Source organism: Phalaenopsis equestris, unplaced genomic scaffold (assembly GCF_001263595.1).
Source record: "Phalaenopsis equestris unplaced genomic scaffold, ASM126359v1 Scaffold000276, whole genome shotgun sequence".
NCBI lineage: Eukaryota > Viridiplantae > Streptophyta > Magnoliopsida > Asparagales > Orchidaceae > Phalaenopsis > Phalaenopsis equestris.
The window spans coordinates 68667-86506 of record NW_018164718.1 but is presented as its reverse complement, the minus strand read 5'-3'; the positions used below and the strand labels follow the sequence as shown (position 1 = coordinate 86506).

General features: G+C 35.0%; 1 protein-coding gene across 1 annotated transcript in view; it reads left to right on the top strand.

Annotated features, from left to right (window-relative positions):
- The first annotated feature begins 10693 nt into the window (after positions 1-10693).
- LOC110024846 overlaps positions 10694-17840 on the top strand; it is a 24804-nt gene continuing 17657 nt past the window's right edge. The window contains exons 1-4 of the mRNA XM_020725021.1: positions 10694-10901; positions 11054-11143; positions 11892-12027; positions 12990-13861. Of these exons, the coding sequence (XP_020580680.1) occupies positions 11096-11143; positions 11892-12027; positions 12990-13861 (1056 nt within the window). The 5' untranslated portion in view covers positions 10694-10901; positions 11054-11095. The remainder of the gene's footprint in view (positions 10902-11053; positions 11144-11891; positions 12028-12989; positions 13862-17840) is intronic.

Here is a 17840-nt window from a genome sequence, read left to right as displayed (position 1 = left end):
CAACGAGATTTCAATTCTGATGACCGACAGCTTCTTACGGGCAAACTCCACACCAAAAATAGTGTCGACAGCTACGCACGGGAAATCCTAACCTAAAGGCTAGATCTAGGAAATTCAACGGCTTATCACGCAGGCGTCATCGTGCTGACCCATGCCGGCGCACGCACCCCATGTGGGCGATCAAACCCACACGCCTAGACTCCAATATTCCTAAGGCTCGCTATGAGGTAGGGAATCTCACCACCGTGACAGTTGTAGACACATTTAATTTGCTTGCTCCAAGATCGCCAGCGTCTGATCCATGCTCCATTGTGCCTCGTAGAACGTGCAAAAGACAACAAAAAGACCCAATGAGGGCAGGATTCGGGGAGGTATGTGAAGTTCATGAAATAAATATCACAACACATGAAAATGTGACCGGTATGTACCTTTGTGCAAGGGATCGGACAGTAATATATGTCACAATGTTGTTGTCGTCTCACTAATAGTGAAAGCTTCAACGAGGAAGAGGCAGTGAGGTCGTCGCATCTCTTGGGCTGCTGGCCGCAACGAAAAGGAAGCCGGTGAAATTGTAGGCGGAAAAGAAAGGAGGCAGCCGAGGAAGATCCAAAGGGGAACTAATCCAGTGTAGGGGTGTCGTCGACTACTTTGTGAAGAAGGAAGGAGTTTGACAATGATCTGCAAAGGCGTTCAGTGGTAGAGAGATCCGACAGACAGTAACCGACGAGGAGGATGAAAGGTCGGACGACGAGCTCGGGCCTCAGTTTTATGTGAGATCCGAGATAGGTAGGGCTAGCGCTTCAACCATAAGAGCTAGGGAGGCTTGAAACAAGGTCGACGAGAGCGAGGTGGCCGGTGAAGACTTTGCTAAAGGGCGGCCAATACAACGTCGTGCTAACGTTGCATACCAAAGGTCGAGCGAACTTCAGCCGAGGAGGAAGGGATGGCGATGGGGGTCTTGTCGGTGAGGAGAACCTCTGCGATGGGATGAGGCATCGACCAGTTACTTTTCATGAGGGAGAAGATGGGGTGTGGCGGGTGCGAGGGTTTGTGATCGGGAGATATGGGGAGGGAGCGATAGTTTTATAAGGGTTAATATATAATAATTATAATTTTATATAATAATAATAATAATAATAATAATATTATTATTATTATTATTATTATCCTTAGTGTATTTTCAGCTTCTACACGTCCTCATAGTGAAGTGGATGTCCTTCCCAACTAAAATCAACGTTCCAGACGCGTTCGCGCAGTCCCTTTCGTCATATGGGGTCATTCGGATCACTTTTTCGACTATCGTGTCAAAAATGATAATTTGAGCATTTTCACCTCGACGGCGGAGCCGTAGCAAAGTGAACATCCTCCGTAAGTGAAATTGACATTCCAGACACACTCATGTGACTCATTTCGTCGTCTGGTGTCATTCGGACAAATTTGCTGGCGATTGGGTCAATTTGAGTCAAATTTGCGCGCGGCGCGATGAATGATATTTGTCGACCCGATGGAAGTCGTCCAACGTGTCAAAGGTCGACCGACCTTCGCGTAAGCAAAAGCCAAAGCCTAGCAGAATGAACCTGGCTACGTGTCCCTCAACACGTGACGAAAGGTCCTAGGTGGGTGTCTAAACTATCGAATTGCCGCGGACATGTCGTAAGCTATCCTGAGTCATGCAGGTGGACACCTTACACTCGTGACATAAAAAATTGATGCCAACAGTGACATGCTCAAAATATATGCTAGACGCACGAAGTGATCTGACTAGGAGAGATGTTGTTGTTGAACGGTATCGATATTGAGTGATCAAGATAACCCTATCAAAAGAGCAAAACATCAAAACATAATCACACATCAATGTACTCCGATAAAATATGAGTCAACTATAAAACTAATACAACATGTTATTTGATATGGCAGGCCGAACCAACCAAATCGATCGAGAATATCAATGAGGTTAGATAATCAGGAAGATCTAACCTCAAGGGTGATTTCATAAGCACCAACAAAGATAATTCACTAGGGATTCCCCGCCACTTAGCATGGTAACTCTTGTCGGGGAGGTTTATGGTATCTCAATAGAGACATAGATAAGTTAGACAAGCAGGTCAACTGAATAATACCAAAAGAGCTGAGTTGAATCACAGGTCCAACAATAAGGTACCATAATAAGCATTGGAGAAATAACTTTCACTATAGATCCCTTAAAACTAACTAGGTAGTTCTCTCAGGGGAAGCTTTAATGGATATTTCCTGCAATAATTGAGTAAGGCAGTTCTCGTCGAGGAAAATACCGGGGCAATTGTTAGACATCAAAATTATCTTTGACTAAAAACATGAATCGAATAAACAATTGATAAAGTTTAAAACCGATACGACATGTTGCCTTGCTAAGACAATGGAAATTGACCAAGTCAAAAATATCAAAGAGGTTGGATGACTAAAACATACTAACCCTATATATGATATTGACACTAAAGATTTTGGCATCCAATAATGGTTGGTCAAAACATAACACACAAATTGTATAGGTGTTTAGTCCTGAGGCTAATCCAATTCTAGCCTCTATTGGGATTTTAATCGTAACCCTTATGAGCTATCAAGCTCCTCCAACCTATGTTAAATATTATTGTCGCTATTAACATTATTGCTTATAGCGAGTAGAGCAAGTGATTTTGATGCAGAATTATACCCTCTATTATCTAACTTATTAAATATAACAACTACTTAAACAATTAAAATTAATAACACGTCTGCATCATGCATGCTAGTTATCTTCCTAAGGTTGCCTCTATCAGATAGTCATTAAAAATTAATTGTCACTATCCCCTCGATCAGTGCACACTTTCTCAAGTGGGTTAGACGCGAGCAATCTCTCAGCTACAACATCAATTATGAACCTCAATGATCCGACCAACCCATGATAAAATATTTGAATTATGAGCCAATTTGGTAGACATGACATGGACATTTTTTAAGTAGCTCCTTAAATCTCTTCCTAGCTCTGTATATTGATTCTCCATCTAATTGAGCAAGTGAGATGATATCATTCCTATTTTATGCATTTTTGGATGGAAGGAAATACTTTGTAGGAACTTATGGACTAATTCATTCCATATGATAATAAATTCCGATGCTAGAGGAATTGAGCAACATCTTATCCTCATCCCAATGTGAGAAAGAGAAAAGTCTAAATCTAACAATACTACAGTAGACAAAGTTATATTGAAAGACAACAATCAATTTGAGGAAGCCAATTAAGTAGAGGCAAGGGCCTTCTGTGGGTAATCTGCAAAATTTATTATTTTGTACTATATGAATAGTGATGTGTTTGTGTTAGAAAATATTTGATTTTATAATAGGGTTGTTGATGCTTAAGTGAATCTCTTGAGCTGTTAGGTTAGTAAACTCCCTAAGCAATCTAGGCATGACATTTGGTCTGAGTGTGTTGTGTTCATCCTGAGTTATGTTTTGACATCTCTTCTAACTTCTTTTCAAGACTTTTCAATTTTTTTTATTTTTTTTTACTGTTAAATCTAGTTAAAGGTTGTAAGGCACTAGTTCCAAAATTTTGGTCCTACACATACACAACTATAACAATATAGTGAAGTGGTCATAAGCTAACAAAGTTATTAAGTCACAATCAAATCACTAAGAAAATGACACTAAGCAACTAACATTTTAAAAATAAAAAAACAAACAAAACACAAAATTTTCACAATAATGAGCGAGCTGCAAAATAAGTGCACTAAATTAGCATTAAAATAGGAAGCACATAACGCAATATATTTTTATAATTTTGATGTATCACATGAAATAACAAATGAATTGCAGTAAACATACAATATTACAATTTTCAAGTCAAAATCCTAACAGTAAAAAAAATTCAGCACTAGTACGTTCTTTGTGGCCAATCGACGCTTTTGAAGCAATGATCTATGACTCACATAACAAACTACTACTTTAACTTTGAACTACAGTCTCTTCAACAAGCAAGAGCTACAACCACCATCTACAACATTCACGGTGGATTAGTATTTTCATAGCAATCAACAACGATCTTCATAGCCCATTATGACTATTCTTACTAAAATATCGTTATACAACAACTTTGTAATTCTCTCTTCTCTTACTTAGAAGAAAAGTGAGCCAACGTACTCGTCATCACATAGTAAATTATTTTAATTAGGCTATGTCATATGTTATTTTCCCTTTACATGGTTTTTCATGTAAGAACATATGTTGTCTCCATCTGTCACCTTAATTAGAAACGTGTGTGCTGGATTTTCGTGCAATACTAATATGTTAAATAATCACTGTAACGTCGTTAATCTTTGACACACATCAACATCTTTTTTATTATGATCACTGGTTGATAATTATATCATATGAAGACTGAGATTTATTTGTTTAAAGATACACACATTGAAGCTTTATCATAATGAATCATTATAGTTAAAGAAAAGCGGTACTTAATGAATGATGATGATACCAAACAAAAAATATTTCAATTTATTATATTTTTTAAGCTTTCACAACATTAAAGTTTATCGCTTATGTTGCATATTACATTTAAAATCAATTTTAAGACATATTTTTTTCAAATAAAAGGAGCATCTAATTAAATATAAAGTCAAAATTCCTAAAATATATTGGGGTTTTTACATACAAGACACTCAAAACATAACTTATTTACATATATTACACCAAAACTTTATTATTTACATATAAAGCACCTGAAATTCCTTAATAAACACAGAAGTAGCACTACGTCCTACTCCGTTAACTCCTTAAGCTTGCAATGAAGCCACTCGACTCCTCCCATAGTCCCATGATCATCCGGCTGCCTCTCTCCATGCTGCTTTTCATTTCAAGGACATCATTCTCTCCTTCCTCCCCATAAACCCCCTCTCGGCCATCAAAATTGTACGCCACAACGCCACTCACAAAGTTTTCTCTGATCTCTCTCCCATCCCCCTATTTACCTATTTTACAACCAACCAAAACCTCCTCAAATCCCTTGAAACTGCTTGACTTGAATCTCAGCACTAGGGACGACGATTTGCAGCGTTAAGGACTTTGGGGCTTCGATTGAGGCCTCTAACAAGATCCGCCAAATCAAAGTCCGCCTGCATGACATAGCTAGCGTAGCTACCACCTCTTTGCCATCATCCTCTAGCAAAGTAGCCGAAGAAAGTTAACAGAGTAGGATTAGAGAATTTTAGGTGCTTTATATGTAAATAATAAAGTTTAGGTGTGATATATGTAAATAGGTATATTTTGAGTGTCATGTATGTAAAAAAACCAAATATATTTTATAACACCTTTTAAATATGAAGTTTAAGGCTCGTTTTGGCGCAACAGCAGCTTCTCAGCTTTTCAACTGCAACTGCGTTGCCATAGAAAGCTGTTGCAGGGAAGCTGACTGTATGTATGTTGTAGCTTTGTGAAAATACCTGTAGCTCAGCTGTTTATAGAAAAATGACCATTATGCCCCCTATTTCGTGAAGTTGTTTAAAACATAACTGTGACAGCGACATATTTGATACTTCAAAAGCAAAAATTCATTTCAAAACACAACAAAAGTTCATATACACCGCTCACTAAACATGACTCACATTATTGTCACTTTTTTTTACTTCTCTGTCTCATTTCACAGTGCATGCTTGTGTGCGTGTGAAATATGTTTCTCTTATCACCATAATTTGAATGAAATACTCAGGGAACGATACCAATGAGTCTTATCATTTGGGTTAGAATCTAATTTCAATTAATTAAAACTAAATTCACCTAAAAACTCCATCAATATAAGACAGACATAAACCAACTTATTACACAACAATTCTCAAAATACAATAATGAGACACTACTTCATGCCAGTTGTTTTACAATTCACATTAATATTCCATAGAATTACTCCAAAATCTACAGAGAAATTTCAGGCTGTAATGGACTGATGCTACTATTAACAGAGTTACAACATAAATCTGAATTCAGAATTCGGAAACAATGATATCAATAAATAGCCATGTTTTCATGTTCTGCTTAATAATCAAATATTCTCAAGGTCTCCCTATTCTGAATAGATAATCAACTACTTCATACCCACTTCCCCTAACCTAGTTGTAACATTCGAAAGACACATAATTAGTCTAAGCTAGAATTAAGATCAAGTAAGGAATAAAATATCAATTCATATTTAATTTCAACGGATAACATTTTATTATTCATCCAAAGCAAAGAAGCATATATAAGACGTTTCATTTCCAATTTGTCAGGTTGCTTCGCGAAAATCCAGGCTTGGATCCTTAGAAATAACACCAGAGAGAACAAAACATTAGAGAGTCTTTTTGTAGCGAAAATCCAGGCTTGGATCCAACATAGAAATGTTAAGAAATAACACCAGAGAGAACAAAACATTAGAGAGTGTTTTTGTAGCGAAAATCCAGGCTTGGATCCTCGTTTGACGGGAAAGATGTAATGGCGGTGACAACGATGGCAAGAGGGTCGATCCTACACCTCTGGTTGATCATCTCCTCTACTTTTTCTGGGCTTCCGGAGAAGAGAGCTTCAACAGAGCCATTCCTTTGGTTCCTTACCCAACCTCGTAGGCCAAGATCCTTCACGTTCTCCATCGTTCAATCTCAGAACCCTACACCCTACACACGTCCCTTTATCTCCACACGCACGATTTTCACAACCGTTGCCGGAGGAAGAACATCGGAAGTTGCAGTTGCGATATCAATACTCCTTATGCCTGTTTTCTAATCTAAAAGGGGCACGAGGGTAAAAGTCGCATCGAGGAAGCTGGGCCGCGACATATAACCTGCTTTCGACTTTTGCACCAAGCCGCAGAAAGTTACGGCAGTAAAGTCGCCAGCAAAAAAACCGTGGTGCCGCCCCGTGCCGCATGCCCCCTGCCCCCCAAACATAGCCTAATTTCCTATCATAAATTTTGATGTGTTTTTTATGGAAGTTGAACCTTAATGACAAATAAGCTAAATATTAATTATTAGTAGTTAAAACATACTTTAAATTTGAGTCTTATAGTTGAAAAAAGAATTCTCTATTAAGGCTATGTTTGACGCAATTGTAGCTTCTCAGCTTTTCAGATGTAGCTGCACGACCCTACGAAGCATCTGCAAGGGAAGTTCGCTGCCTGTTTGGGGTGGCTGTGTGAAAACAACTGTAGAGTAGCAGTTTTTGAAAAAATTACAATTTTTCCCATATTTGTTTAAAATAGAACCGTGCCAACAAAATTTTTGATACTTCGAAAGCATAAATTTATTTCAAAATATGACAAAAATTTAGATGCATAACTCACTTAACAGTGATAACTGAAAATGCTAAAGAAAAAAAAAAAAAAAACTAATAATAACAAAAAAGCTCAAGTCAGATTTTTCCTTGGTTAGCAATAGATTCTCAACTAAATTCAAAAGATTTCTAGAGCATAGAAAATTCTTCCCAAACATGTTGCAAATGAGAAGGTTCTAAGATATCGTTATTCCGAAGCACATGACACAATAAACGGTCATCTAGTGCATATAGGGTATTTCTTCTGAATAAAAAATTGACTTGACATATGGAAAATAGTGAACAAATATCAGATTAAGAAACTATACTTCAGAGCAATATCTTACTCATAAGCTTCCACCAACCAACTTAAAACAGAAGCCGAATGAATTGTTAACTTGATAGATAAATTATTTACATATTGGCTTGCATCACAGCATGCTTCGAAAATGTGGAGCTTATCTTGGAAGGCTAATGTGGAGCTTCATTTAGATCTCAATCCTTGTCATATTTAATTAGTAATTCTATAGTTTGTCATTATATTAAAAGGTTTACGATAATATCCAATTATATGCTCCAAAAAATTAAGAACTCTAGTGAACCACAGAGCTACTCACAGGCCGTTTGACATATCCAGCTACTCATAGGCCGTTTTCCCGCTGTAGCCTTGTGAACCACAGAGCTGGCTTCAATGGAGATGCAGGGCCTCCATCTTGGGAGGATGACACCCAATGGAGAGGAGAGATCTGTGTGTGCGAGCTCACTGACTCCAAGCTGGAAAAAGCAACATTCTTCTCGGTGAGGTCCTTCTCGATGACTCCAAGTTGGAAAAAGCAACATTCAAGTGCGCCATCTCGATGAGGATCTTCTACCAAAGATCGTTGTTGCTTCGACGGCGGTGGATGAGCTCGACTCCATTTGTCGTCGTCAGGATGAATTCCACTGCGTCCAGGGCTGCAGTCAATCCAGAGGTCAACTTTTTCGTTAAAATGCAGGAAATTTTGTCGTGACACATTGCCGCCGCACCCCAAAAGATTCAATGTAGAACTGCGTCTGCGTGTCGCGCTGCGGCTCTATCGCTGCCCCAAACGGGCCCTAACTCCTTCACAAATATTGCTTTGAAGTGATTTTTATAAAAAACTAGGCATGCAAAAAAGCTCATTTTTCGTGAACAACATATATTAAACTGACTAAATAGCTCGTGTTTAATTCCTTTATTAAGAGAGCCGAATATGTATAATTTTTTAGCTCAATTTATAAACGAACTGAACACGAACTGTGCACCCAAAAATGGCCTGTACGAATCTTGAGAAAATATAATGGTTCCTATCAAAAGCTAAGTATTCATGAATTCGATTGATTAAAAAATTGTTATCCGACTCGCAAACAATTGACTTAAGGAATAGCGATCAATTGAAGGTTCACTTAGTCTAACTGGGAATGAAGGTCGAGTATCCCCTACAATCCCACAAGCATCAAAGGGAGACTCTCTCAACATTTGCCTTAAAGATCATCAAGGAACAAACATACCGATCAACCATGCTAAGACTTATTGGATACCACACTTAAAACATACCGACATTCTAGGTTAGAGATCACCCAACACCCAAGCAAGATAGTCGACTAACGATAATTTGGTCGACCGATTCGATGAATTGTCGACTGAAGGGTCCAAAAATATACAAAAAAGTCTGAATCAATTACAAATATGAAAGGGCACAATAAAGACAAGAATATCTTGTAATCCCCTTATTAAAGCAGGGGTTGATATATAAATTTTCATTTTTTGACCCTCTATCTTCTATAAAGAGGGGTCCAATACATGTAAGGAAAGATTTTTATCTCTTCTCTTTAGACCCATACTCTATAGGGAGAACTCTCTTCTTTTGCTCTTGTAACATCTATTTATATATATAAAATGGGTCACAGAGTCCCAGAATACTCCAGTTCGCCCCTACGGTGCAAATCTGTGTACTATTTTATTTCCTTTTTACCTCATCGTCTCTCTCTATATTTCTCTCTTCCTTTAAACTTACCGCATCAATCTTCGGTCATGCCTCATAAAAAAATTGTATTCAACTTAAACCAATGTTTGTTCGTTCGTGTCCGACTCTTTTTAACTTTCGGTCATGCCTCATAAAAAAATTGTATTCAACTTGAACCAATGTTTGTTCGTTTGTGTCCGACTCTTTTTAACTTAAATTAAATAAAATAAATAAATAAATAAATAAATAAGTAATAAAATTTATTTATATCATTTTTTATAGTTATTTTAAAAAATGTATAAATTATTTGGGCGGTATACATAGGAATTGGCTGGTATGTATGTACATGTTTAAAAAAATAACAAAAACATAACTGAATATCTCAGTTTGATGATTCCTGTCATATTTATTTAGGTGCTAGATATGTAAATAAGCAGAAGTTAGCTGTTAAAAAGAAAAAAATCAAACAAACCATAAAGATATATATATATATATATATATATATATATATATATATATGAGAGGTTTTTTACTGCCTTTAAATATAGAAAATTCTTTCTTTTCAGCAGAATAGTCGTGTGACCCGCTTGAAGCTTTTAGTTATCCAGGTCTAATTCAAATTGAACAGAAGCTTAACTCGAACAATTAGAACAATTTAAGCCAAATTTAAATTAATATAACCGAACGCGAACATTTCACGATTAATTTCGAACATAAACCTATTTGAAACCAGAACAATTTCAAACGATCCAAACTCGAATATGGGTCAAGCTTATAAAAAATTATTACGTCCGGACTCCGGACGTAGAGATACGTGCGGAGTCTAATGAATAATTTTCACGGGGAGCTGATATAAAAAATACTCGTTTTTTTCTGATCTGGCCCAGTAACATCAGAGAATATTCTTCCTGTGTTGTTCTGCGTTATTTAGGTATTGTTGTTGTGATATTGATGTGTTATTGTGTTATTATAACACCGAGAATATTTTCAAAACACAATAATACATGAATACAACCACAATAAGACCTGAATAACGCGTAATAACACGGGGGAAATATTTCCCGTGCAAAAATGATTCATATTTTTAATTTTTCTGTCAACTATACGTGATCTGATTTCATTGGACTCGAAGATATCTAATTCCCATGTTTTAACTGTAACTATTTTTAATCAAATAAAACTTAAGATTATAGTTATCCGAAGAGAAACTATACGTGATCTGATTTCATTGGACTCGAAGATACCTAATTCCCATGTTTTAACTTTAACTATTTTTAATCAAATAAAACTTAAAATTATAGTTTTCCGAAGAGAGCCTATTATCTATCTAATCACCAAACGGGCCCACCGTGCCCCGCAGGTTATATCTGCAGATGACGCCTCGCCTTCACCTCCAGCCTCACAATTTATTATTTTAGCAGAAATAATTTTTACTAAATACCCTGCCGCCATTATTAATCTTAAGGACCAAGTTTCCTTGCCCCTTCAGGCGCGGGACATAACAGTCGCCGTCTTTTTCATTTCATGTTCTTTCTCATAGGGTTTCCCAACACTTTCGCCTTCTAGCAAATCATTCATCGCAGATCGTCTCTCTATCGAGGGATCTATCTTCTGGAGCTCTCCTCTGTAAGTACTTATTGATGCCTTTTTTTTTTTGTTGGCGGGTGTTATTTTGATGGAATTAAGTATTGCAGTGTTTTGAGCTGATGTTCGCCTGTTTTGCTTATTGGTGGGCGGTATGTCGATGCATTTGTTGTAAGCGATTTGATTTGATGCAGATTGACTGGCGCCTGTTCTGAAAGCTTGGTAATTGCAGTGAAATGAGTTCCGCATCGATCTTTCGAAGTCTTCGGGAGCTTTTCCCTCAGGTGAGGCATTGGGTTTTATCCTTTCATTTAAAATATTGCTTTATCATGTCCGGTAACTGTTGTTGTTCAAGCATTTTTCTTTCTTCACTGGTTGTGATTCTGTGTTTGACGTATAATCTTTGTGCTTTTTTATTGGATTACGCTTTAAATTGGTTGCATGATTGTACCTCTCGCCGAGCGACTTCTTTATTTGTTTACTTAATGGAGCCATGGTTTACCTAGGGGGGAAAAGGAACAATAGACTTACTCTTTGATGGACATATTTTGGAGTTCAAGAGAGTTTTAGTTGGCAACGCCAGTTCTGGGTTTAAGAATATTTTCTACAGAAAACATTAAAAGTGTCAAGTACAAATCTGTAAAATTTGATAAAAATGCTTCTGGATTTTTTCTTAATTTTCCGAAGAAGAGTGATTAAAAAGCATTTTAAAAAGAAATTTAGGTTAGCATGCTTTTACTTCTCAATAGGAGGGCTCTGAGATTTGCTAGCCTGCATGATTTCGAAGTCTACGTCAATTTTCATCATTTTATTCTTCATTTTGGTAATCTCATGATGTAAAACATAAATTGAATTTTATAAGAATGAAAAAGATTTCCGACTTGGCTGCTTTGATTGATTCCTTATTTGAGCAGTTGTAGATTTCATACCAATACCCTATAATTTATTAACATTAGCTATACTCTTTTCTTTTGATTTTTTGATCATAATTCATTATGTAGTTTATTTGTATCATGAATGATTCTTCCTCAGGTGGACCTGCGAATGTTAAGAGCCATCTCGATTGAACATGCAGAAGATATTAATGAAGCAATTGAGTTTATCCTATCAGAAGTTTTGCCAGCATCTAATGCAACACCGGGTGTTTCGTTCATTCTTCATGACACTGGTAATTCAGAACAAGAATTGAGGGAGAGTTAGTTCGCTTCTTCCCTCTCTCTAAGGGATTCCTCATTGTTTATCTCCTAGTGGGGAGCCCGTTCATTATGTCAAGTGATATTGTTTTGTGCATTTTACTTCCATTTTATGCACATTTGTAAGCATTTATGCATGGAGGTAGGATGCACATTTTGCATGCATGCATGAAGTTTACCCTGGTGCAGACTTGTATGCCTACATTTGCAAGGTTTTTAGTGTGTTCTTATGTTCATTTAGTCGTGCAAGCTTACATGCATATATTCTCTGCAGTCATTTTCCATGCCTACACGTGTATTCAAGCCATACATATGTGATAAAATTTTAAAGCCTGTATTCACGTCCACATTTCTGTAGATGCTAGTCTTGTTTTATTCTTTGTAATGTGCATTAAACTTGAATGAAATTTTTATGATTTCTAAAATTTTGTTTATTATTATAAGAATAAATATTTAGGGGATTTACAGACATTACCGCTTATTTAATATTTTTATTGAATATTTTTTTTGGCTTATATAACAATAGTGTTTAAATCACATCAAAACTTATGGATGAAATATGAATTTCACTTTAGATAAATTAATATTGTGTTATTTTTTTTTTATTTAATTTAGAGACTAGAATGTTAAAGCTTATGTTTTAGATATTTAATTACGTAAAAATTTGCTAATATTCATGTTAATTCACCTGTTCTTTTTTATGAAGATATGCATACTTCGTGTGCAAGATGAGCGTTACTGTGTTGAAATATGTATATCGTAGAGTGCTTTGATTTTTAGTGCTACCATACCATTTTAATCTGTTGATTTAAACTTGTTGATAGAATTTGTTCAAGTCTCCTTCCTTCTCATCATTTGATGTATTTTTCTTACGTGGCTAATTATAAACAATGTTGGATATGTCTTGTTAATTGGGTTTTCTTGTTGTTTTATGAAGGAGATAATGGGCCTGAGCATATCACCATTCCTGATGGAAATCCAGACTCTTCCTTTGGTTTACAAAATTATAATGATGGAGCTGAGAGTAGAGGCTCGGACTCTTTTGTTGCACACGGTACAAACGGATGTGTTTTGGGGCAACCCTATTTTATCTCTGATGCAGGTTCAATAACAGAACCAGAACATGAAGAATCTATTTATAATAACAGCCTAAGTTTGAATTTAAATCAATTGTCTGAGAAAGAGGATGAGAACTTCTTGTATAAATCACATAATCAAGATGGTATTGTTGAATCCCTTTTACATGGCGGGAGAAAGGAGATCATTCCGACTGAACTTTTTATCAAATTCACTGAGGAGCTAGAATGTGTACATATGGATCTGCATTCTGACACTGAAGAGCTGGTCCAATTAAGAGATGAAGAGAACATTTCGGTTCAACTTGATGAACAAACTATTTCATCTGATGTTTTTGATAAATGTAAAAATCCAATCGAATATGGATTTGAACAACAGAATGACATTAACATTCAACTTAATGCATGCAATGATTTATCTGAATGTTCAAGTGAACAATGTAGACCCTTGAATTTGCATGACTTAGAAACTTTGGTTACACCACCTGTCCTTACGCGCTTGCTTAGCGCATCAGATTTCAGTGAGAAAAATCAGCATTACTTGGGTCTTACAACTGAAACTGGCAAGAATGCAATGGATTATGATAATCATAACTCCTTAAGTTTAGATGTGAATTTTTTGGAGTTCTCATCAGATGAAAATATCCTCCCTGTTACTTTGGCCACTCGTTCAGGTCATGCAGTGAGCACAGATGTACTTGAAGATTCTATTAAGGAGGCCAAAAGCAGCAAGGTATGATGTTTGATATTCTTTTCTTACTTGTTAAGTTGTTTTCTTGTTTTTAGGAAATTTTAAATCATTACAATAATGAAAAAAATTATGGTATTCCAAATATGCGTAATTGTAATTTGGAAGTTATATTCTTATATCAAAGATGGTTAGAATGATGGTACCCTTTGTTGATCACAATTTAGTGTTTTCTTAATTTTTCATGGCATATAGGTTGCGGTTTTTAGGAACCTGATAAATTCAAGACAGAAAATGAAGATTTATATACATACCACTCAGTTCCTATGTATTTACATCCAACACCTAAACTTCAATTTCGACATCTATGCCATTCATAGAAAGGTGTATTTCACTTTTTAAAAGTTAAAATAGTTGTATTTTTTATGTGTTTTGAAACATTTTGGTGTATAAATGTGAAAAATAAAGTTTAGGTGTTAGATATGTAAATGCATATAAAATTAGGAATTGTAAACGCCCCAACTTTAAAATAGAAGGTATTAAAGAAAAGATAGAACTACATAATTGTAAACTTTCTTTTCACTTCCCTCTCCTTTTTCATCTGTTTATTTTGCTTGATTTTTGAGGTTAACGTTTGCTTGCCCTGATAAGTTGGTTGAGTTTGTCTTGTTTTTTTGAGTAAAGGAGTTGAGCTTGAGCATTATTTATGAACTCAATTTCTAATAAACTGAACATGAATACGTGCCAGATTTATTTTGGCCATCTCTTTCTCTTTACACACACAGGGGCACACATACACACACACATCCTTTCAAAACCATATTCTTGTGAATTTATTTTGGCCATCTCTTTCTCTTTACACACACACACGCACACACGCCCGCGCGTGCGCTCGCGCGCGCGCACACACACACACATCCTTTCAAAACCATATCCTTGTGGAGGTGAACACATGTTTTTTGCGTTTTAATACTTAAATGGCGTTGGTCTGTGAAAATCGCAGACCTTTTTTTTAATATAATTAGGGATATCAGTTTTAAAAGTTTTTGATGGATTTAATTATCATTGACTGGGCTTGAAATTTGTGGTTAACTTGTGGTTTAATGAGTTGACCTTGAATTTCAAACTTTTATGAGTTTTAGCATATTTTTGATTAGGTAGAAGGCCAATCGTCTAATTTGAATAAAATCTCAAAGCGCTTATTTAAGATGCAAAAACATAAAATTTAAAGTTTTCTATGATTTTGCAGTTGAATGTGCATGTATTTTCTTGAAACTTATTTTGGATAATGAATATTTGCATGCATTCCTTTATTTGTTTGAACTTGCATGCTATAACTCATAAGAAAGAGATTTAGTGGTTTGAAGGCTTTCGTTTGGTCTTATGCTTATTACTATTAAGGTACAATTTATCGTTATAGCTTTATCGTGCCCTTTAGGACATGCTGGTTGGAAGTAGGGGGGTTGATGGATGCTGTTGGTGTTGGTGGTCATTATTTTAGTGACCTTTTTTGAAGGGCAGTAGAGGGTGTTGGGTTATTACTAGCGTACATGATAGAGGAAATCACGAGGGAGAGGATGAAGGTTTGTATAATAATTGTAATTTATGTTTGACTTGAAAGAGGAAGCTGGATTCTTTATTACTTGCCCTAATGGGTTTTAATTAGACTTATTATTCTTCTTTGATCTTTTAGTTTCTAACTAAAGAAACAATCACTATGGAAATTATAGCAAAAGGAAAAAAAAAATTGTCTAAGTTATCTCAAATCAGCGGAAGAAATAAAATATCTAAATAATAAAAAACACAACATACTTATTTTTTTATAATGATTCTACCTATTCACAAATAGAAACCTCAATTGTTGGGTTTTTTGAGCTATGATCTTTTGATATTTTTATGCCAATACTCGTTAATGCTTAGGTATTCACAAATGTGAATTAGTTTTATCAAAGCGCAAAGTACGATGCCACGTGCATAGTTTTATTTTTTGCTTCAAGTCGTAAAATGAAATGCGATGCACAAAGTTTTTTTTTTTTTGCCTTCAAATCCTGCATGCGTCATTTTTATTAATCTAACCACTAATAGCTTATATTAAACTACAAGGTGTTATTACATTCATAAATAGTTATAAAACATAGAGCATTTATTATATGAATTAAAATTTGATATAAAATAGAAAAGAATTGTGGAGCACATATCTAATTTGAAGGCAAATTTTTAATGGTGAATCTACAAATTAAAATTCCTAACAATTTCTAATAATTTGTTGTAGTCATTAAAAATTTTAAAATTACAAATATATTCATACAATTCATAATAAAGGCTAAATTTTAAAGCATAAATAAATTGATTAAGTATTAAGTTTCATTAAACAGCTAAATAAATCAGTGGTTATTATCCTCTTTTTAATTCAAGTAATCTATTTTTTTATTCATATCGAATTTCACTTTCTTCTTGTGAATAAATTACATCTTTCTTTTCTAGCACAATAGGAGTGGATATAGGCTGGGATGAACTAACCATCATTGTGGATGAACCCTTTTTTTATTTTGTCCTACTAGGCTTGATCAACTTTTTTTAAGCCTATTCAGTTTATCTTCGCGTCAGATTTTCATCACCAAAGTTTTACTTATCTCCACCCTCCATTTCTCTAATCAATTACAATTTTGGTCAATTGAATCCAAATTGATCCAATCAATATTATCTTCAAAACTTGGTTGCGCTTGATGAAAATTAAATCAAGTGCTTTTGATCTAGTTGAATTTTTTGTATTAATAGCTAAAAAAAATCAAAATAAATACGTAAAACATATGTATTATTTAGTTTGTTTAAAATTTATAAATTGTTAACCTAATAAAAGGCATCATTGATTGGGTTGATGCACCATCTATGTCCCCCCACTGTTGTATTATAATTTTAATATCTTGTTTGAAAATGGTTTAATCAATTAAAATATTGAATTATGTAAAATTTTTAATTAATCATATTTGGAGATTTCTTATTTTTACTGTGAACAATGTATTCAATCGTAAAAAGATAATAAACACGATTATAAATCGAAAGTTTTGATCTTTTAACAAAAAATAATATTCAACTTTATGTAATAGTTGCTGAAGTTGACACCTCCATCAATCATTATTGAGATGAAGATTTGCTCGTATTTTTTTCATTTCATCTAAATGTTACGCTACTTGTATTCTTAACATTGTCTATTGTATGGTAAGTATAACTCATTAGAAGTAGATTTTCACCATCTACTAATTTTAGCATATGTATAATTAAGTTGTAATTTTTAAATTGCAAAACATGCTATTTCAAATTTAGTCTTAAGAATGATCACCTTAGATTTTTTTTTTAATAATGGTCTTATTCCAATATTTAGAATTAAATATGCTTCTAAAATTTTCTTTTTGATAATGTCTTCTTATAAGAGTAAGAAATGAAGTTGCAAAATGAGTGATACTTGATCTCATATTCCACATCATTAGTGTATTTTCTCATCGTGTTAAGAACAACTTCATGATTGTATATATCATCACTTTAACTCCAAATTTCTCTTGTTAATATTTTTCACTTCACTCTTCTTTTCAGTATCTTGTAGTATTAAATCAATACAATGATTTTCATATAAGTTCGTTTGAAGGAGGGAGAAGCTCCTTCAAAAGTTTTGTGGCGGAACTGATGATAAAGGCTTTATTCTGAAACAACAAAAAAATACCATTCAAGTGAAATAATTTTGGTATAACACCATAAAAAGTTGTTTTACCAAACGGAAATTAATGTGCGCGTTGGCATTCCCAACAACCGAACAATTCTTTTCCAAACAGTGGAATTCTCAACTTATGAAAAGATGGTGGTCAAAGTCCTAATCAGGGTTGAACCTAAGTAGGGTTCAGGGAGGGCAGTTGCCCCCCCCTCAAATTCATATTTTTTCTTATATGAGAAGGCAATTTGACCTTTTACCCCTGCTGAAATATTACTTTGCACTTCATCTGCTTGGCCCCTGCCATGTTAGGTGTAGGGA